The sequence below is a fragment of the Panthera uncia genome, chromosome B1 (genome assembly GCF_023721935.1).
Source record: "Panthera uncia isolate 11264 chromosome B1, Puncia_PCG_1.0, whole genome shotgun sequence".
Taxonomy (NCBI): domain Eukaryota; kingdom Metazoa; phylum Chordata; class Mammalia; order Carnivora; family Felidae; genus Panthera; species Panthera uncia.
The window spans coordinates 119,348,282-119,370,304 of NC_064811.1; the positions used below are offsets into that span (position 1 = coordinate 119,348,282).

At 37.9% G+C, this 22,023-nt stretch overlaps 1 protein-coding gene across 12 annotated transcripts in view; it reads left to right on the plus strand.

Moving 5' to 3' along the window:
• The window catches only part of GAB1 (GRB2 associated binding protein 1), a 123,257-nt gene that overhangs the window by 83,162 nt on the left and 18,072 nt on the right, over positions 1-22,023 (plus strand). For 9 of the 12 annotated variants that reach the window (XR_007458145.1, XM_049632232.1, XM_049632241.1 and 6 more), the window contains 5 exons: positions 9,263-9,488; positions 9,854-9,934; positions 13,508-14,109; positions 15,327-15,412; positions 15,592-15,895. Coding sequence is in view for 11 of the 12 variants with exons in the window: in XM_049632232.1 (XP_049488189.1) it covers positions 9,263-9,488; positions 9,854-9,934; positions 13,508-14,109; positions 15,327-15,412; positions 15,592-15,895 (1,299 nt within the window). In the remaining variant the exon portion in view is untranslated. The remainder of the gene's footprint in view (positions 1-9,262; positions 9,489-9,853; positions 9,935-13,507; positions 14,110-15,326; positions 15,413-15,591; positions 15,896-22,023) is intronic. The other 3 variants (XM_049632240.1, XM_049632242.1, XM_049632234.1) reach the window with 1 other exon arrangement.

A 22,023-nucleotide genomic window follows, 5' to 3' on the forward strand; every position in this document is an offset into this window, starting at 1 on the left:
ACCTGTGGAATTAAGCTTTAGTGGTTTTTGTGAAATTACTAATAAGTATGTTCACATTTAAGTGCGTGTGGAGGTATGACTCCTAACTCCAGTTAAACTCCTTTCCATTCTTGTATATAAGGTCTATATTTGAGTGCAGTAGAGGATTTTAAAGTTAAAGTCACAAATAAGATAGCTCTCTAATGGCTGTTTAATGACCATGCAGTAATGATAATTTTTCGATTAAGATACCACATTAATTTCATTATATGATGGATTTTCAGTTAAAATAATTTAAGTCCTTGTATACGCTTTTTGGTGATGGCTTTCTTTTCAATTTAGATTTTGTTTTTAGGGACATAAAAGTAGACTTCTGTCTTCATCAGTTGCCTGTATAGATTTAGTTGATCTGAAAGACTAAGTAGTAGGGATTCTTCCGTCTCTTTTTGTTTTCTGTATAATTCTCCTAAATATATTGCCAAAGGAAATGAGATACCCTCCAAGAGGAGATACATTCTTCAGTCAAGGAATATGTCTAATTTTTGGAAGCCCTTTCAGGGGTGGGTAGACTTGAGAACCCCCAAAATAAGAATTTCAAATGCACAAGTATCTGAGATTAACTTTGTGAGTTTCAAGGCATGGAGTCTGGTCCATTTGTCCACCTTAGCATGACTCTCATCTCATCGTCTGGAAGTTTGATGAACACCCAGTCATCTCTGGGAAGAAGGAAGGTTTTATCTGTTTTGGAAATTGATTCATTAATTTACCAAATTACTGAATTTGCCAGCACTCTACTAGGCTTTGGATATTCCTGCAACCTATATATTATTAGGTGACTAGTTAGGGAGACAAATGGCAAACATTACAGATGTGGAACTGAGCGTCTAGTGGGGAAGGATTCATACTCAGAAAAATAATTCATTACAGTTGATGAGTGCAAGATACATAATGTGTGTGGAAAAAATATATATATAATATATATAATTTAATATATTTAATAATTATATATATAATATATATAATTTAGTATGATTATTAAAGTATGATTATATACATATATCAAAGTATGAAACTATGGGACTGTGTTAATACAGCTCTTGCCCTCATAGAGCTTATAGTCAGTCTAACAGAGACAGGAAAATAATCTAGGAATTATAATATTGTTAGATAAGTGTCCAGTTAAAGAAAAAATAAATAAGCATCGATAGCAGTTAATTTAGTTTTAAGAAGGTCAGGAAAAGCATAGGTAGTTTTAAATGGCTCTGTAATAGCTGATAATGTACTGAGAACTTTATTTTATACTTAGTGAAACATTTTCGTTGTATTTGTAGTCATAATCAGTCACAATGTCTGTTTTTTGCTTCATGAACTTACCAATATAGGGAGGGGCGCAAACTCCCAAATCCTTTTAAAATAGATTAGAATGCATTTGTCTAGGGGCGCCTGGGTGGCTCAGTCGGTTAAGCGTCCAACTTTGGCTCAGGTCATGATCTTGTGGTTTGTGAGTTCGAGTCCCATGTCGGGCTGTGTGCTGACAGCTCAGAGCCTGGACTGTGCTTCGGATTCTGTGTCTCCCTCTGTCTCTGACCCATCCCCTGCTCATGCTCTGTCTCTCTCTGTCTGTCTCTCTCTCAAAAATAAATAAACATTAAAAAAAATTTGTGAATGTTTTATCTTCACAATATCAATAAAAGGGGAGGTTGTGAGAAAATTTCCAGTATTGTTAATCAAATTTGATGTATATAATGAGTTGGTTACCACAAACAGCTGTACTAATCATAACTCACTTTTATTTGTTCACATAACAGGCCGCTAAGGAGTTCAATTTGCCAGTGCTAAGTGTAGTTCATGAGCTATATCTAAATGCAACTACATTTGTTTTTGTAAGTTCTACAGTATAGAATTTTTTGCAAGTTCATCCTGGCTTTCTCCCAAATAGCCACAATTAGAAATGACTGACTATGATGTTGAAGACTTGAGTGTCTCATAAATTATGAACTTGTAAATAAATTAGTAGGTCATGTATCAGTGAAAGATGAATAGTCCTTCATTGTGTAGTATCTAGGAGCCACAAAAAATTTTTTTTCTATAATTTTGATTTTTCATGCATGGTAGCAAAACTGCAAAAACGCTTCAAAGTTAACCACTGCATTTTATTCATTGGTAGTAGCTGACTTTGCTAGATGCCTTAACGAAAATCCACACATTTAAAGATTCAAACAGCAGAGAACTGCTATTATCCTTTGTGATCACATTCATACAATTTAATATGACAAAGTAAACATCAGAATGTCTTTGTTCTTCCATTTGCTTTACCACCTGCTTTATATTCTCTTGCTTCTAAATAGATCTCCCCACCAATCACTAAATAATAGGTGTTTTTGTTTTTACCTAGAATCTGTCCCCTGAGCCCTGTGCTCTTCCCATTTCAAAGTTGAGTATGCTCTTACTCTTGGCTTAAAACTAATGACACGAAATCATTTTTCCCTATGCTTGTGTCAGGCAAGATGTGGGAAGAAATATCCTATGTTTGGGTATTACAGTCTGAGAAAATAACTATCCCCAGTCCCTATGAGAATAACTACTTTTTGCTGAAAACAAAAGGAAAGGGGAAAAATCTGACCTGTGTTTTGATTCCAGGAACCTCTCAAAATATCGTTACCATGTTATTTCCGCTGCCCCAGGTGACCACTGCTATTATTGAATACTCAGAATGCTGGCAAGCTGAATCTGTTTTTAAATTGTAGTTCATTGAACTGTGTGCGGTTCCTATGAATGCTTTTATTTAGCAGATTTGAGAGTAGAGACTAATTTCTTTTGTTTTTCTTGGAAATGTGCAGATTTATTTTTGTTTCTACACCAAGGTGGAAGCTGTTAAATCTGCTTAACAAGTGCCAGGAAACACAGCCTAAGGGCTCTAAACAGCTAACTAACTTGGCGCAATGGCTCCTGGTCTAATTTCAGGGTGCAAGATTAGAAAGTTGCCTCTTATCAATCAGTTGAGTTGCTTTCCTTAAAGTGCCCAGATAATAGTGGCTTAAAAATAGTCACTGTTTGATATTCTTCCCTTTAGAAAAGTAGGTAAACTAATGTAAGAATATACATACACTCCCTTTTCCTGTAAAAGCAGTTCTTCTTAATTAGAGAACTGCTAGATTTATTTTTATTTACTTTTTATTCAGGTATGACGCATTACTGTCGAAGGTACAGATCTTAAGTATACAGTACAATATAGTTGTATACATCCATCTATATCTATAGATAGAAACATAAATCTGTGTAACTGCCACTCAGAGTTAAAAAAAGAGAATATGTCCAGCCCCCAGAAGGTTTTTTTCATCCTTCTTTCCAGTACAAACCCAGAAAAAATTTTTTTGATTTTGATTCTATAACCATAGATTAGTATTGCCTGTGTCTGAACTTTATATGAGCAAAACCATTGAATCTGGCTTCTTTTTTCCAATAGAAGTCTGTGAGATCCATCCATGTAGCATGTAGTGGGAGTTCTTCATCTTGTGTAGCATTCCATTTCATGAGTATATCACAAATTATGGATGTGTTTGAATGTTGATAGACATTTGGGTTATTTCTATTTTGATATAAATAAAGCTGTTGTGAGCGCTGTTATATATATCTTTTGATGGACATAAACCCTTAGTTCTTATGGGTAAATAGCGATGGATGGAATTGCTACATCATAGGATATGTACTGGTTGCTTTCCTACCAGCAGTGTAGGAGACTTCCAGTTACCTACATTCTCATCAACATTTGGTCTTGTCAGTCATTAATTTTAGCCATCCTCATGAATGTGTACTGGTGTCTCATTGTAGTTTTATTATTTATTTTTATTTTTGAGAGAGAGAGGGAGAGAGACAGAATCTTAAGTGGGCTCCACGCTGTGCACAGAGCCCAACAGGGGACTGGATCTCACGACCCTGAGATCATGACCTGAGTGGAAATCAAGAGGTGGCTGCTTAACCCACTGAGCCACTCAGGTGCCCCTCATTGTGGTTTTAATTTGCATTTCCCTGAGGACCAGTTTAACTAGAGTTTATTCTGTTTTTGTTTTGTTTTCTTACACATTTTCAAGTTGCTGCTCTTGAGATCTTGATTCATTGAGTCTCCTGGGATGGGGCTCCAGCACCTAGGTCTTTAAAATCCCCGCAGTGATTCTGATGACAGGATGGATGCCTCTGGATTAAGAATTAAGACATTTTCAGCACTTCCTAGGGGTTTATTTAAAAAGTTTCCGAGAATGTTTGCACAACCTATTAAGGAGATCATCAAAATAAAAAAAATTTCTATTTGAAACACATTAAATAGATTGGGCTATGATTAAAGGTCTTCAATTTTTGAAATTGCAGGTTGCTTCACTAAAAATTGCAACTACTGATGTTTCTCGTTTGTATACATTTGCTAGATTTACCTTTACAAAATGTTCTTCTATAAAAAATGATGTGTTCTGAAATGAGAAAACAGTTACTTTAGGATTGATGTTAATTGATGCATAATCTTTGTCGATAGACTCTTAATTTGTTAAGTTAATTAGGCATAGATCCAATCAAAATGCATCTCTTGACAAAAAAAAAAAAATTCTACAACAGACCAGGTAAATTAGTAATTAATAGAAACAGAGTAACCTTGACCTATTTGCCTGTTGACCTGTTTGTGAACATAAAGGTAAAATTTTTGCTGTAGAAACCAGAAAGTATCCTATCAGCAAATGTAGCCCAGCTTGAGAGAAAAGGATCTCATCTAGTCTCCTGACAAGGACATGAGCAACACTGCAGTTTTATTACCACATGCTAAATACAGTATGGCAGTAGTTACAAAATCAGAGGACCTGGTCATATTAACTTTGAAATATTCTCCTTATCAATGAGAAAGAGTAGAATTGCTTCCCTGGGCTTGAGCTCTTGTGCCTTTATATATATATATATGTATGTATGTATGTACGCATGTATATATGGGGTACCTGGGTGGCTCAGTTGGTTGAGCATCCGACTCTTGATTTTATCTCAGGTCATGATCCCAGGGTCATGGGATCCAGCCCCATATTGGGCTCCTTGCTGAGTGTGGAGCCTGCTTAACATTGTCCCTCTCCTTCTGCCCCTCTCCCCGACTCACACGCTCTCTCTCTCTCTCTCCCAAATTAAAAAAAAATTAATTTAAAAGAAAAAATATTATCTGTATATATTATTTTGACTGTTTAGAGGCATTACGTAGGCACCCGACTTCTATGAGGGACAGTAACACCAGGGCATTATGGTTCCAACCAGGATAAAACTGTGCATTAAGCCAGGGTCATGTGGACCAATTTATTATTTGTAGTTCTCTTCACATAATAATATACTTCTCTTCACCAAAAGCTGGTTGAAGCTTACCTTACCAGTACTTGTTACCTTTCTAAGTAAAATTTAGTTAAGAATTTGCTCCAGCAGCTTATTAGGCCTTTAACGAATGCTAATTATACTCTTTATGTTTTTTGAATTAAGACACAGGAAATGATTTTACACACATAAGCAAACCCTGAGCTGATATTTGGTTCTCAGAAACTTGATACCTGCATTACTTAGAAAGAGCAGTAAGTTAGAGACCCAAGTGAGGCAGAAAACAACAAACGGGATCTGCTCAACTACTTGTCTGGCAGAATGGGGTAAATCGTGTGTCTTTATAAAGTGGAACAGAAGTTTTTCAGACCAATTGGTTAACTTTGACCAGAAATGAGAGTACTTAGACACACTGCAATGCTTGCATTAAAATATGTAGAGCTGAGTATATAGTCAAATTAACATGAGTAAAACAGCCCCAAAGACTAAAACTTTGAAGATAGTGCATTATCTGAGCCAAAGTGGCAGAGCAGTGTTCCCTCTCCTTTTTAAAAAAATTTTTTTAATGTTTTATTTAATTTTTTTGAGAGACAGAGCATGAGCAGGGGAGGGGCAGAGAGAGAGGGAGACACAGAATCCGAAGCAGGCTCCAGGCTCTGAGCCGTCAGCACAGAGCCTGCCCCAGGGCTCGAACCCACGAACGCAAGATCATGACCTGAGCCGAAGTCAGACTCTTAACCGACTGAACCACTCAGGTGCCCCGGTTCCCTTTCCTTTTTAAGGCCTTCATATGCCATCTTGTTTGGAATGGTTGGGCTTGCTTTTCATGGCTGTTTAAAGGTCTTTTCTTTCATGAGCTTGCTAGTGAACATAGTGGAAGTTCTCTCCAGTTCTTGCCTCTTAGAAGTAGATGCAAGCTTTCCCATATTGTGAACAAGATACTATATATTTTTTAAAAAGGAACCTTTGAATCCCAGTCTTTTTTTTTTTTTTCCAGAAATTGAGAGGATCTTGCATCTCTAAAGAGGATAAAAAACTTTAGTCATTCACAGGTAGAAGAAATGGAAGGTTAAAAACGAGATGGTCCCATTGTGTTAATAAAACAAGGTCAGACAAAAGGATTGCCTGGCTGGGTGATTCTTTTCCCACACTGAAGATGAATCACTGTGTTCATTTAGTGTGTAGCTATCAAGTTTAGAAAAAATATTACAGGAAAAGTGTATCTCTAAAAACATCCACCTGAGAAGCTTACTTTAGGAGTTACAGTGGAAAATTAGGATTCAGACTGTTTTATCTAGTGATGTGTTTCCAGTGTTGAGTTTCATTTTGTTTTGATCAGAACTAAAAATTGAATGGGATCATACGATTTTACCACACATCTATGGCACAAAAAGAAGTATGTAAAATGTATTTGTGAATACAGCCTATAGGATATGGTAACTGCTTTCTGACCTCTCCCTCCCCCTTTTCTTCCTTGAAGTTGTATAGGTTTTTCTGAAAGCTCTTCAGAAAATATTTTTTCTGAAAATTTTTATATTTCAGGTAAATATTTTTCATAATTCTCTTAAGTTTAATAATGCACAAGGATTTACTGAGTCACTGATGTAAAATCCTCTTAACTAAATCTTTATATATTTGCAACTGAGTCAAAACAGTAAAACATTTCACAGAGTACATTATGTGCACTATTGGCAATCAACATCTATTAGACGTAATGAGGTATTTATGAGTTCCTACTGAAATTATGGCATTATGTTGTATAAATGTCCAAAAGAATATTTTTCTGTTCTCACCATTTTCTTTTCTCACCTTTCATAAATAAGAAGGAATTAACTCCTGGCATAAAGTATTAGATTTTATTAGATGAGCTTGTATGAAGACTTGACATTGCATGCAGCATAACAAAGAGAAAATGTTAGAAATTAGCTCAACTTCTATGTACTCAGGCCAAACTCTCCAAGTGAAAGAAGTCTTCATACTTAAATTAGCACCTAGTAGGGCTGACATAATGCTTGAGCAAATTCCAAACTGCACTTGCAGTTGAATGGATCTTGAAGATTTGGGAGTGCCCCTTGCCTTAATCTCTTCCAGCATGACAGAGAAAGTACCTAGTGGGGCACCTGGGTGACTCAGTTGGTTAAGCTGAGTCCGACTTTGACTCTGGTCATGATCTCACAGCTCATGAGTTTGAGCCCTGCATCCGGCTCTGTGCTGACAGCTCAGAACCTGGAGCCTGCTTCAGATTCTGTATCTCCCTCTCTCTCTGCCCCTCCCCTGCTCACGCTATGTCTCTCTCTCCTTCAAAAATAAACATTTATTTATTTATTTATTTGTTTGTTTGTTTGTTTGTTTTAAATAAACATTTAAAAAAAGAGAGAGAGAAAGAAAGAAAGTGCTTAGTGAGTTTCTGCTGGGTGAATGAAACAGTTTAAGCATCTACCACCTGTGGGGCACACTGATGCATAGGAGTTCTGATCCTTTGTGTTTGTTTTGGGGACCCATAAATAAAGGTAAGCTTATATTTAGCCATACTAATGTGTTTATTCAAGCTTTATAATTATGAGCTTTTTTAAAAAGTTTATTAATTTTGAGAAAGAGCATGCATGAGGGGGAGAGAGAGAGAGAGAGAGAAGGAGAATTCCAAGCAGGTTCCACACTGTCAGCACAGAGTCCAGTTCAGGGCTCGATCCCACGAAGCCATGAGATCATGACCTGAGCTGAAACCAAGAGTTGGATGCTTAACCGACTGAGCCACCCAGGCGCCCCATGATATGAGCTTCTGTGCTTAGAAAGAACAGTTATAAAATATAAACTACATAAATTTTGCTGTGGTGCATATACAGATACTAAAGTTGAATACATAAAGACATTATCAAAACCATGTGGACTTATCCTGTAGTGTCTAGGGAAGCTAGAGCTGACATGTAGCTCCTTCCTGGTGAATTGACAGGTCATATGACCTCCCATTTGATTTTATTTGGTTGAACATATTAAATCCTTTACCACTTTTTAGTGTCTTTTAGATAATGTTTTGTTATTAAAAAAAAAATCTCAGTTTGAAGCCAGCCTTTTCTGTTCTAACATAGACAGTAAATAAATTTGTTTATTCATATATGAGTATTTACCTTTTTCTGGATTTATAGTCTTATATTCCTAACCACACTAACAGAGAATTTTTCTTCTGGGTTCTTGAAAATTTACTTGGTTGTGTCAGTGATTAACGTGGGATTTTATCTCTAGGTTTTCAGTTTGTTTTCAGATTACTTAACTGTAACCAATTTAGCTAGTTTCGTATATCTTCTCAGAACATTGTTGAGTGCTTAATAAATTACTCCCTCACTTGCTGACCCCTTTTGCCTGAAAATATTACAGAAACCCAATAAATGGTAAATGAGGCTATGAGCTGAGGGGAGAGGAGAAGCATTAAAGAAAATCTCTTTCCCTGAACATGAATCCCAGAATTAGAACTATTTCTCCTTAGTCTGCTGAGGAGTAGAAGGAAAAGAATGAACAGCAAAATAAAGATGGGGCGAAGAGGTGATCCTTGTGCCTGTAAATGCCACATAATAAAATGGGCCTCCTTGGAAAGTTGGCTTGGCATGGGAAACACTTTGTTTTTTTATTATGGAAAAAATCTACCTCTGGTGCTACGATTATATAACATCTTCATTGCCAGTAGCCTCAAAACTAAAGATTGTTCAAGGCAAAGGGAACATGGCTTTATTATAGCCTCTGGAAGAAAGAGCCTTACTCTTCATATCTCTTTGACAAGAGCCAATAATTTCTTGTACAAATGTTGCTGTATAGGTAGAATTTGTTTTAACTGACATTGTCATGGTTTATCACGCTCCTGTGTGTTTAAACAGTTTGTCTTCAAACTTTCAAGGAGCTTTATTTAAGAAACAGCCCTTAAAATGGGATAGACGATGACAGTTCTACTTTGGTGTTGCAGATCTTGTGAAGCCCCCTGGCAACTCTGCCCAGGCGCCAGCCGATTTACCTTTGGCGGTCAACACAGCACCGCCGTCCACCCAGGTAGATTCATCCTCCACTGCTCCACCTCCTCCCTATCAGCTAATTAACCTTCCACCACACCTGGAAACTGTTGGCATCCAGGAGGATCCTCAAGACTACCTCTTGCTAATCAACTGTCAAAGCAAGAAGCCTGAACCCACCAGGTAAATACCTGTGAGTGTGTGTGTGTGTGTGCGTGCGTGCGTGCGTGCATGCGCACTTAGAATCTTGAAACTTTTAAAATTCTGATTTGAAGGCTTAAGAGAAACCCAACTATCTAGGGTTATAGTTTAGGCTTACTATATTTCAGGTTATATTCTCCTAATGGTTTCTGATATTCAGGAGTTTTATGGAAGAAACGCATTCTCTACTATCTTTGGCAAAGAACACTTGTACCTACAAGGCTCTTTTAGAAATCTGTCTCCTGTTTCATAGTCTTTGTTACAGACTCACAGTATTACTTGCTTAACAGATTTCACTGATTTATAAATGGTGATCTTGCTCCATTTCTTATGTGATTGTAAACCAGCCAAGGGTCATCTTTTGTTTCTGAAGAAGGAGAGGAATACCTACTACTAGAAGATTTTGAAAGCAAAACGATTCCATTGCAGTGAGTGTGTTGTGGTTGCTTTGGATCTGTGTGAGAAATTAATTATACAGGTAAAATCCCAATATAGCAAATTCTATGGGAATATATAAATTGGGTTTTAGTGAAATTTGATGAAATCTAATCAATCAAGTATATTGCTAAAAACCGTAAAACTTTCCAGTCATCGTACCTAGCCGTGAAGCAGAGCTTACCTCAAGCTCTGAGTTTATACATTTTTAAGTAGAAACAAATCTATGGACTTCAGTGCTTGCCCAAAGGTATCATAAAGCCTTCCCCAAATCCTTGGTTTCCCCATCATCTCCCTTCCTGCTTCTTTCTTTTCTTCTAAGCTGTGCAGTGGTTTCATTTGATCACTCTTGTCATTTTCTGTTAATTGGAAGGCCAGAGGTAACAGAATTGGAGCCAGAAAATGAAGACCAGGGAACCCGTGTCTGCCATCAGCAGTGTGGTGGCAACTAGTGATGTTGGGGATATTTATGTCCTCACTTGAGGTATATAAAAGTGGGAATTACATAGTAGATGTGAAAGATGCTTTTTAAATGGAGTGATTGGATATTAAGCATTATTTTATAACAAAAAAATGTTGTGATTGTTTTCATGGAGAAAGTGACTGTTACCGGACTAAGATGGTACAAAGTGCTTGTTCAACAATTTTTATATGGAATTTGTCAAGAACTACAGATTAGGTTGTTGTGAATGATTCCCCGAGATAATGGAATACAGACATTCCAAAGATGGGTTTCTAGATATTTGTTGTAATGGGATTTTACCTGTAAGAGCAAAAAAACAAAAACAAAAACAAACAAACAAAAATCTTTTTATAAATCAATACTAGTTAATAATATCAAATTCTAACTTGATTTTGCTTGTTTGCTGTGAATATTTAAAATTATACATTCGCAACTTTGTTACCTCTGCTACTAACTAAGATTTTATTTTATAGAGATTCACAATTATTTTTCAGTATCAACTTTTTTAAAAGCCAATAGTTAAGTCACCGTTTTCAGTGCATTTTCTTGTTGTATGGTACCTTTCATTGATCTCATTGGTGTTACAGCTTTCCTGTTATAGTAGAAATTATGCTGAGAATCCCTGCTCAGATAGATTTTGTATCTATGTATTTCACCGAAGTGACAGTTAATTGACAGATATTTATGAAGTATCCACTATGTGCCCACTGTCTTGGTAGGTGCTGTGAAGGAACAGACTAACTACATAAGCCGCCTCAGATACAGTCACCCTCAGAGTTTACAAGCAAAGCTTATGAAGAAGTCAAATGTTAAGTGTCTGCAGGTGAAGACAGGAGAATTGCTTTGCAAACTCTTGTTCATCTGGCAGGACTCAAGATTCAGCTCAGACATCTACTCCTCTAGGAAACATTCCTCCAAACTCCCAGCCTGAACTAAATGCCTCTGTGGGTTTTCATAGCATCCTGGTCATGCCTCCCTTTTATCACAGAATTGGAAATAGTTTGATGTATATAGTTTATTGTTCGCTAAACCATAAGCTAGTCAAGAGCAGGGGACTTATTACTTGTGCTTCTAACTTCTCTTAACCCACATGTTTGAATTAAATGAAGTGCAAATTTAGAATATGTGTAGATGCATTAGAAATTCCTAGAAGGGACAGTGCAAGTGTTCTTAAAATGGAAGGTGAAACGTTTCCAAGGAGGTGTAGGATTTGAACTATACTTGTTGGTGAGAGAAAAGGACCCTGTCATTAGCAATCTGCATAAAAAGCATTTGAGAGAAAGGCGAGGTGAGAGTGAGGGGCCAGAGGAAGCAAATGAGAGGAAAGCCTGCCCAGAGTAGAGGGTTCCACTGGGGGAGAGTAGGGCATAAGATAGGGCATGTCAGGTGGAGCCAGGGATGGTATAGCCTCAGCCAGGGATGGTAAGTGGAGTTGCTTGTGGGCTTTTTTTGTAGTTCCCACAGCCTGCTGGGACCTTTAACAGTATTTTCTCCAAATAGATGAGTGATATGAAAGCCATGTTCTGAAAATACTGACCTTATAGCAGCCTCGCAGTATGGTCCCTTGAGTTCACTGGAAGAGGGAGAAACTGGAGGAAGGAGGTCCACTGAGACTTCTTAGGAGGGTTCGGTGGTGTGGATCTTAGCAGACACCCAGACCTGAACTTGGGGTGGGGACAGTGGGAACAGAGCAGGGAATAGTTACTTGGTTAGGAAGAAGGAGTCAGTGCCTGAAGGGGGATGGTGGAGATCAAAGAGAGTGAGTCAACGCTGATTGCCTTTTGAGCCTAGAGAATCTGGATAAAGACATTTCTTTTCATGGCAAGTCAGAAAGGACAATCAGTTTGAGAAGTAAGTTGAATTTGGCTTGGTATGCATAAGCAGGGTTAACACTGGGGTAACCATATAGAAATATATTTGAACAGTTTGAAAATATGGGACTCAAGAGCTTGGTGAGATGATGGGAGTCATCAGCATTCAGTGGAATGTGAAGTCATGAGAAAGGAGGGTTTTTAAATGGTGTGTGTGGTCAAGAATCAGAATCCAGAAGACTGGATTCTGTTGGCTGTTCCCGGGTGGAGACACGGGGAGAAGGAGCCAGTCAGTGAAACAAGGGAGTAATCAGCGAGGGAGAATGGAAGTGAGGATGTTACAGTATGGGTTCCATGACACCAGCGGTGGAGAGTTTGAATAAATACGTGTGATACATAGTGCTAGGTGTTACTAAAAGATCAGGGAAGATCAGACCTTAAAGAACTCTCACAAGTTACATTTTAAAAGATTAAATTCAAGTTCCTACCAGACTTTAGACATCACTCACAAGAGGTTAAGTATCTAGTTAACCGTTAAGGAAGTGCAATGTGCTGGTATCATTAGCTTCATTTTGGCTTTTACCCAAATTTTGTGATACCACAGAAAGCAAAGCCTGGAAATGTACCCAAAACATTAAATATACTCTAATGAGATTTCTCAAGGTTAATTATTTTTTGGAGTTGGCGAACTCTGGGCGTTATATTTTGATCGTCTTTATAGTATTGGCTGAGTGTTTGTTAAAGAAAATTAGTGGAAAGGAAGATATACAAACCTTTCAAGTTGCCACCTCCTTGTAGGTCACATTGAATTTATTCAATACCAGGAAATCATTAGACTTATAGTCTTGCAGAACAACAAATTTGCCACAGGTGGACTAAAGAGCAATGGACCAGCTTGATAAACTGCATTGGCACGAGGTTTCTGCATGCTCTTCAGGGGAAATGATTTTCCTTGTGTCTATGTCTTAATCATTTACCTTTCTCAGAGTTTTGTACCTTTCTAATTCCAGTGCTTCAGGGATCATGGATTTAATAGGTGGATTTGGGGGTGTGGGCACGTACAGGGCAGGAATTAGGGAGAATGCTTTTGGTGGTTTTGTGGTGGTGGTTTTATTGTCTGGTGTATAATCATAAAAACTAAGGAACATTCATGCTTTAAATCTTATGGATCACAAAAAAATCTAATGAAAAAAGCCATGTAGTTTGATTGCTAAACTATAAATATATTTATTAAAATGTAGTCTTATGTCTTCACTGTGTTTTATTTTCTGTCATTAACAATTTTTATTTAGAACACATGCTGATTCTGCAAAATCCACCTCTTCTGAAACAGACTGCAATGATAACGTCCCTTCTCATAAAAATCCTGCTTCCTCCCAGAGCAAACATGGAGTGAATGGCTTTTTTCAGCAGCAAATGATGTATGACTCTCCACCGTCTCGTGCTGCATCTGTTTCTGTAGACTCCAGCCTTTATAACCTGCCCAGAAGTTACTCCCACGATGTTTTACCAAAGGTGTCTCCATCAAGTACCGAGGCAGATGGAGAACTCTATGTTTTTAATACCCCATCTGGGACATCAAGTGTAGAGACTCAAATGAGGCATGTATCTATTAGTTATGACATTCCTCCAACACCTGGTAATACTTATCAGATTCCACGAACATTTCCAGAAGGAACTTTGGGACAGACGTCAAAGCTAGACACTATTCCAGATATTCCTCCACCTCGGCCACCGAAACCACATCCGGCTCATGACCGATCGCCTGTGGAAACGTGTAGTATCACACGCACGGCCTCAGATACTGACAGTAGTTACTGTATCCCTACAGCAGGGATGCCACCATCACGTAGTAATACCATTTCCACTGTGGATTTGAACAAATTGCGAAAAGGTCAGCTCTAACTGGCTTCTACTGTGTTAGAAGTTAACGATAGAAAATCTGTTTATCTGAATATTTGTTCTTTTCAGCATAGAATGATGGTAAATGATAGTCCTTTTTTTCCTCAGCTCTGCAGTCACCCACTCATGTAGGAAGATGGCAGAGTCTCAGTAGATCCTTTGAAGGGTGTTTGTGCATGCAGCGAGTGCCTGTGTGCATGCTCTGCTGGAAGGGAGAAAGAGGTGGAGTTTTCCATCCCTGAAGAAGTATGGCCTTAGTAATACCTTCCTGCCTCAGGAAGTGTGCACCCCTCTTTCCTGCTTTCCCTGTATCCTGGGTGTGTAGACTCTAATGGGACAGAGGAGCAGGAAAAGGACCAGCCACAAAGCCTCTCCGAGTCATCCCTTTCCTGTATTTGTGTGCCATCATAGCTGCTTCCGTGTCACATCTGTTGGGCTCCGTTTCCTTCCTTCCTCGATAAGCAATTTATACGTTGTACCCAACGAGTATACTCAGTCCTAATCAGTTGTTTGTTTGGTTTTATTTATTTTTAAAGCTCTGAATCTTCTCTCCCCTTACCCTAGCCACTTCACTGAGTCCTATACCATCTCCTAGAGCCTGCCAAAAATTACAGACCTTGAGAGGGGAAAAATTCAGTCGGGGTTCCAATCTGAGGTTCTTAAAGTCCTAAAAAATAGAAGGCCAGAGTTTAAGAGGCACATACCCTATAAACTATGTGCTAACGTTTCTGTTTTGTGGTAGTTATCCACCTGTCCTAAAGAAAATGAAGATTTAATGCATCGTGAATAGTACTAATATGGATACTTTATTTGGCCATTCAATACCAATTTTTAATTCCCTACTGGAAGTAGCTCTGTAATCTAATTATAGGTTACTGAGATATAAGTTAGGCCCAAGGTGGTGCAAAAGATGGGAAAATAGAAGTATTTCGTTTCTCCGTCATTAAATACCCATCTCATCCCAGGCTTAGACAATCATTCATTGCCATAAACAAATGCTGGTACTGGTTAGCATATCAGTGAGTGTCTGTTTTCTGGTGGTTTAATGTGTCCATTCAAGATACTGTTCTGTGAGCATCTTTTTAAAAATCTGCACATGTGCATGCTTACCTGCATGCATGTGTGTAAGGAAAGAGAACAGATCATTCTGAGAATCCTAAGAGATGGCAAAGATGGGAAGAAATGCTTATAGTTTGTTTTCTATTTTAGATGCTAGTTCTCAAGACTGCTATGATATTCCACGAACATTTCCAAGTGACAGATCTAGTTCACTTGAAGGCTTCCATAACCACTTTGTAAGTATAACTGACCTTGGTATCAAGTGTGTTTCATTGTCAGGATCTTCACACTTAGTGCCCTGAAACTAAATGAGATCATGAAATAAAAGTCCTTTCAGATCCATATGAATAGGTGTGACTTACAACTGTGTTTTCCTGTTTGATAATAGTTTTTGTTTAATGTATGTGTGTTTTAGAAAATCAAAAATATATTGACAGTGGGAAGTGTATCAAGTGAAGAACTGGATGAAAATTATGTCCCAATGAATCCCAATTCTCCTCCACGACAACATTCCAGCAGTTTTACGGAACCAATTCAGGAAGCAAATTATGTGCCAATGACTCCGGGAACGTTTGATTTCTCTTCGTTTGGAATGCAAGTTCCTCCTCCAGCTCATATGGGCTTCCGGTCCAGCCCAAAGACCCCTCCCCGAAGGCCAGTTCCTGTTGCAGACTGTGAACCACCCCCCGTGGATAGGAACCTCAAGCCCGACAGAAAAGGTAAGAAGGGCCTTGGCATAGTGAAAGGGCCAGGGACTGCCAGCTTAGATCTGCACTTAACTGTCGTTAAATCCAAAATGGAATTGGGACTAGAAATTCTGAAGTATTTCATAGTACCTTAGTTATCAATCTGTTCATGTGCGGTGTTGCTATTTGTAGATTAATAATTGTTGTATGTTGATGGCCCAGGTGAGATTTCTGCCTCCTGTCTCTAGAGCAGAGGTTACAAACTGAAATACTCACAAGGTTTGGCAAGCAACAGGAGAAAATTAGCAGAAACTGGAATGCACTTGTCCATTCTAAATGGAATAACTAACTCCTTGGCTATAATCCTTTGTTGACTTGTGAAAATAATACGGGCCCATATGGGCAAATCATCTGATGTATCAAAAGAAGCCAAAAATTTTAGCACTTACATATAAGTATTATCTTTTGATTTTGGAGTTCGATCAGCTAGTTTAATTTAAAAACAACCAAATAAAAACATTGCAGACCAAACCAAACACTTCTATAGGCTAGATTGGTCTTTGACTGCTGTTTTGTAACCTCTTCTCCGGAATATAGGATATCAAATCAGATTTGAGATTATTAGTGCATTTGCTAAAATTCTTTAAGAATAGTGAGGTTGCTTGCACAATTTTTTCCAGTCTGTCCATATGACAACTTCTTAAAAATTATTCTGCCTTTGCTGGGTTATTATAAATGCTTCTAGTCTGTTCTCTCACACTGGCCCTCCTAAGTAACATAAAATTCTAAGGTAGCATGGTTTGCTAAGAACTCAGTATAAAAGAAAATTCTCAAACTGGTAATACATACCCAGGTTTTGGGTTTGAGTGGTTAAAACCCAGACAACTAGCAGTGCTGCAGCATGCTGTTAGTGTGATTTAATCTTGACAACCAAGTAAGTTAGTATATTGGCTCTGTGATAAGTTGGCACCATTTCTGGGGAATTCAGCACATTTGAAAAGTCTCATGTGCTGTATATAGCTTTTTAAGAGCATGTAATATTTGTGTAAATTTCTCATTAACCTGGGTTTAGATCATTAATAATAATTCTAATTAAGTTCCAATTGTGGGGAACAGAGTGTGAGACTCACTCAGGGTATACGAAGAAAATGAGTTTTGTTTTATTTTGCCTTTAAGTAAATAAGGATGGTCCTGTGCTGAAATGAGAAAGTTACTGGAAACAGAGGCACTCCCAGGGGACTGTCCCTTTGTCCTGCTGTCTGCATTTCTGTCCTCTGGGAAGTCTTTGCATCTGCTTTGTTCTATCTCACATTATTTCCTTCTTTTCTGTTTCCTGTTCTATATCCTCTGCACAATTTTTTGCTTTCCTAGAGCTTTGGCCTACAGTGCCCCTCTGTGGCCTTGGTTCTGCCTCAGGCCCCTTTTTAGTGCCCTTGCAGCTTCCACATCTGCTGCTAATTGCCTTGATCATTATTCACTCACTTTAGAGTGCTCATGGATAATCCGATTGCTGTTATTTGTCTTTTCACACCAGGCCATGTGATTAATTGCAGGCCAGCCCATACACTGGCTGCCACTGGTCAGCTGCCCACCTTTGGTCTCACAGCTGGAAAGATAACCATGCGCAACACCCACAGCCACCCATACAGCCCCAGCAGCAGGGCCATAGTCAGGAATAGTTATCCTAGAAAGGGTGTGAGCATCACAGGCTTTTTATTTGACAACTTTTCCTTTTGCTTCTCTTTGTCCTCATTTGTCTTTAAATCTCTTTAGACATTTTTAGTCATTTTCTTCTTTGCATACAATATGCAAAAGATCCCCTTATTTATGTTAGAAAAGTTTTAAGATCTTTTAGTATTCTCTAGGTCTGACAGCTCGTGTACCCCATTTTATAATATGTATTATCCTATGTATATATCATGATAATATGGCATGTATGCTATGTATCATTTATATTACATATATGTATAATTATACCTCCCTATTTATATGGTGAAAGTACAGTATATTCTAAGTACATTAGAGATTAATTGCCCCAGTACTCTAAACCAACCTGAAGTGACTTTATAGTAGAACAGAACAAAGTAGGTTCTTAGTTACTTCTGGAGGTTGTGTTCAGTCTTAAAAGTTAAGTGAACTATTGAGAGACAATCCTGAGTTCATTGGCCAGTTGCTTATTTGGTATCTATGCTTAGATACAAAATGAACTGAGAAAGCACCCAGAATAAAATACATAGTTTGGGCAAAATCAAGAAGAATTGGTTTAGCAAAACAGTAAAGAGATTACTAAAATCATAGTAATTTAAAAAAAAAATAAGGTTTTGCTTTTCATTAGTACTATTCTACTTTTTAAATAAATATACAAGAAAGGAAGCATGAGAGACTATTTAACTTGGCAGTTTGTCAACTCACTTTAGAAAGTTAAAGCGATTCAAGAAAAATATATTTTAAAACCCAAGTAAAGATCTTGGAGCAGTTTGTCTTTAAAAACTTAAGCTGTAAAACAAATGTCTTTTTTGTTCTTCTCATGAAATTCTTCTCATGCATAGCAGCAGATGAGTCTGTTTTACTTTCACATTTTGTGACATCAGATGCATGTCTCAATCTATTGTTCTAGTATCTCTTATTAACTAAACTTCATAATTAGCAAACCGAATTCTATCAAATATGGCTTGATTCGTTTCAAAGCCCAATATAACTGGTTCAACACCCAATATAACCAATTTCTGTGATTGTCGTCTTTGGAAGAGTCTGCAACAAATGAGTGACATTCTGGCCTTGTTTATAACCCCAAATATAGATGTCAGCTGCTGTAGTTAGCAGTTCAGATACGTTTTTCAAATACTTCTGAGTAACTGAAGCTTCAGAAATACATAGATGTTCTTAACATTTATGTTTAATGTATTTTCATGGACCCTTTGCCCGTCACCCAACTTGTGGTAGCTATATTTTCAGCCATACTATTTCTGTCATGATAGTATTTGTTTTGAACCAAGTTTTGGGTATATTAATAGAGGAGAAAAAGCATAATTTATATAGATTGTATTAAATATAGAAGATCATATGAGTCATTGTAAATGCAGAGCAAATTGTTTTGATTGCTTCAACTAAAATTTATATTTTACTTGAAAATCAAGTTTATAAAGTTTTAGAAATTTCTGTATTTATTGTGGCTTCTCTTAAAGTAAATCATTACATGAACCTACCATATTTAATCACTGTACTGACTGAGGTCCCCCCTACTTCCATCCAGTCTCCTTCTAACATGACGCGGCAGCCGTTTGAGCCTCAGATGCTATCTTTATAGTTTGTTTTCTTCAGCTTTGTCCATCCATGGCTTTCCGCAGTAGTTCTGACCATTAGTTATTGTATTGATTTTGATTTATTTCTGGTATTTTTGTACATTAGTCTTCAGGTCTTCACCTCAGTATAGGTGAAGACTAGTCCAGATCCAGAAGACGAGTCCCAAGGATCTTCCCTTGATGGGTCTTTTTGGCACAGTTGACATATGGGCTCTAAATGTTTTTTCAAGAGATCTTTTAAAGTTTTTGACTGTGATTAAAAATTAACATACTTTTTATTTTTATTTTTTTAATGTTTGTTTATTTATTTATTTATTTATTTATTCACTCTGTTTAGAGACCGAGTGAGCATGAGCATGAGTCGAGGGAGGGGCAGAGAGAGGAAGAGAGAGGATCCCAAGCAGGCTTCATGCTGAACATGGAGCCTGACTCGGGGCTCGATCTCATGACCTGAGCTGAAATCAAGAGTTGGATGCTTAACTGACTGAGCCACCCAGGTGCCCCAACATGCTCTTTAAAAACTACTTTTATACTATAATAAATGTTTGGGAGTTGGATGAATGATACTAGTAAATAAAACTAGATTTTTAATAAACAAGTATTAAGTTTGAATCTCAAGTCAGATTTTTGGTTTAGAGTTAGAATTTAAAAGAAATGAGAATGGAGTACATTTTTGGAGAGACTTGCTGGCTCAGTCAGAAGAGCATGAGAGCCTTGATTTTGGGGTCATGAATTTGAGTCCCACATTAGGTATAGAGATGACTTAAATAAATACACACTTTTTAGAACAATGGAGTGCATTTTTATAGCATAACTTTTACATGCAGGTTTTTTTTTTCCTGAAAATTCTTTACCTTCCAATATATAAGTATCATTATTATATTCCTCTTCATACAATGAGACTATTAAAACAGGTGTAAAAGTTTTTCACGATACTACCTGGATTACTTTTTGGAATTTAGCAGAGGATAATAATGTTGTGAATTATCTTTCTAGCTTTCTTAATTTTCGAGATGCCTAATAGAAACAAAATGATCTGTAAAACTGCAGAAGAGTAAATATTTTAGGCTAAGATAAACCTGTAATTATACACAAAATAAATGTTCTACTTTGTGCTGAATTTATGTAAGCAGTACCTATTACAATAATACTTGATAGTGTATGGACTTTCCAAAAAAGATTGCATCTGCTTATTTGAAACGTGACCTCGTGTGACTTCCTTGACCATATTTGGGGTGACCAACTTTTGAAACAACATTCAGTTGCTCTTAGTTTCCATTTAAAGGACAACAAAAAATTATGGTGTTGATCAGATTAAACACCACCAGCTGTAAGAGAACTGCAGTTCATCCACATAGATTTACGTGCCTGCCATTATAGGATATAGTCTTTGCTGGGTCTTGGGTCTTCGAATACAAGGAAGGTATAAATGGCTTCCCTGAAGAAGCTCACTGTCTAGTGGAGGAGGTTGAAAAGTAAACACATTATCATAATTAGCGTGGAAAGGACTGTGGTTGAGGTAAGCTTTTGGCACTGTTATCTAAGCTCCCCTGAGGAAAGTCTGAGGGGGTGAATGGCAATTAAACGATGGTAGAGGAGGGGAGGATGGCAGAGATTGTTTTAGTCCGAATAAATAGCATACCCAGATCCTTTAAAAGAGGACGGATGGGACTGGCTGAGTCGCGAGTGGGAGGGAGGAAATCAGATGGGAAGGGAGGACGGGAGTAAAGTATGAATGGAGGAGGGAATGCCAAATGCCTTGCAGGTGCCTGATCCTGAGGGTGTTATAATCCATGCTAATGAGTCTGGGCTTTATTCTGGGTACACCATTAAAGGGTTTTATGCAGGCAAGTAACATAATCAGGTTAGCCCCTAGAAAGCTCAGTTTAAGATTTAAGGATATGATAGAAAAAAGAAAAAAACCTGTATTCTCTAAAATGTTATAAAAATCACATTTTTTCAGCGTCTTCCTCAGAGAGTGCTTCGCTCAGTTTTCCAAATCCAAGGTTCTTAAAGCCTTGGTTTAGAAGTGATTAGACGGGTAAAGGCATAACAAAATCCCTTTCCTGGCTCTCATGGTCCCTTAACTTGGGGACTTAAGTGATTTTTACAAGTTTTAAGGGCATTTAGAATATAGATGGAAGTCATTTAGCCATACAGTGTGAGCTCATCACTTTCAGGGAAACAAACCAGGTAAGTGAAGTGCACTTTAAAAACAGGGAGGTTTATGGGGCGCCTGGGTGGCGCAGTCGGTTAAGCGTCCGACTTCAGCCAGGTCACGATCTCGCGGTCCGTGAGTTCGAGCCCCGCGTCAGGCTCTGGACTGATGGCTCGGAGCCTGGAGCCTGTTTCCGATTCTGTGTCTCCCTCTCTCTCTGCCCCTCCCCCGTTCATGCTCTGTCTCTCTCTGTCCCAAAAATAAATAAATTAAAAAAAAAAAACAAAAAAAAAAAAACAGGGAGGTTTAAAGAATGGACTTCAGACTTGCAGATTTTTTTATTTTCTTAGGTAAATGAAAACAGACTATTGTCATTATAAATACAGAATAAAGATTAGAGAGAAAGTAGAAGCTAGAATGACTCCTAAGAGATCTGCCATGGCAGCTGCTAATAGAGAAAACAAAGCAGGTTTGTGGTGCTGAGTCAAAGGATAAATTCCGTTTTGAACATGTAGTGTGAACACTGGCGGAATATCCACATGGGGTAGTTGTGCAGAGTTGTAGGTTAGGATCTCCAGGGAAAGATCTAAACCAGAGATGAAGATTCATTAATTTGTACTCCAAATGAGGGAATAAGTCACATGATCCAGAGATTGACCCCCTCAAGGGTTAAAGTCCAATAGGAATTTCGCCAGTAGTGA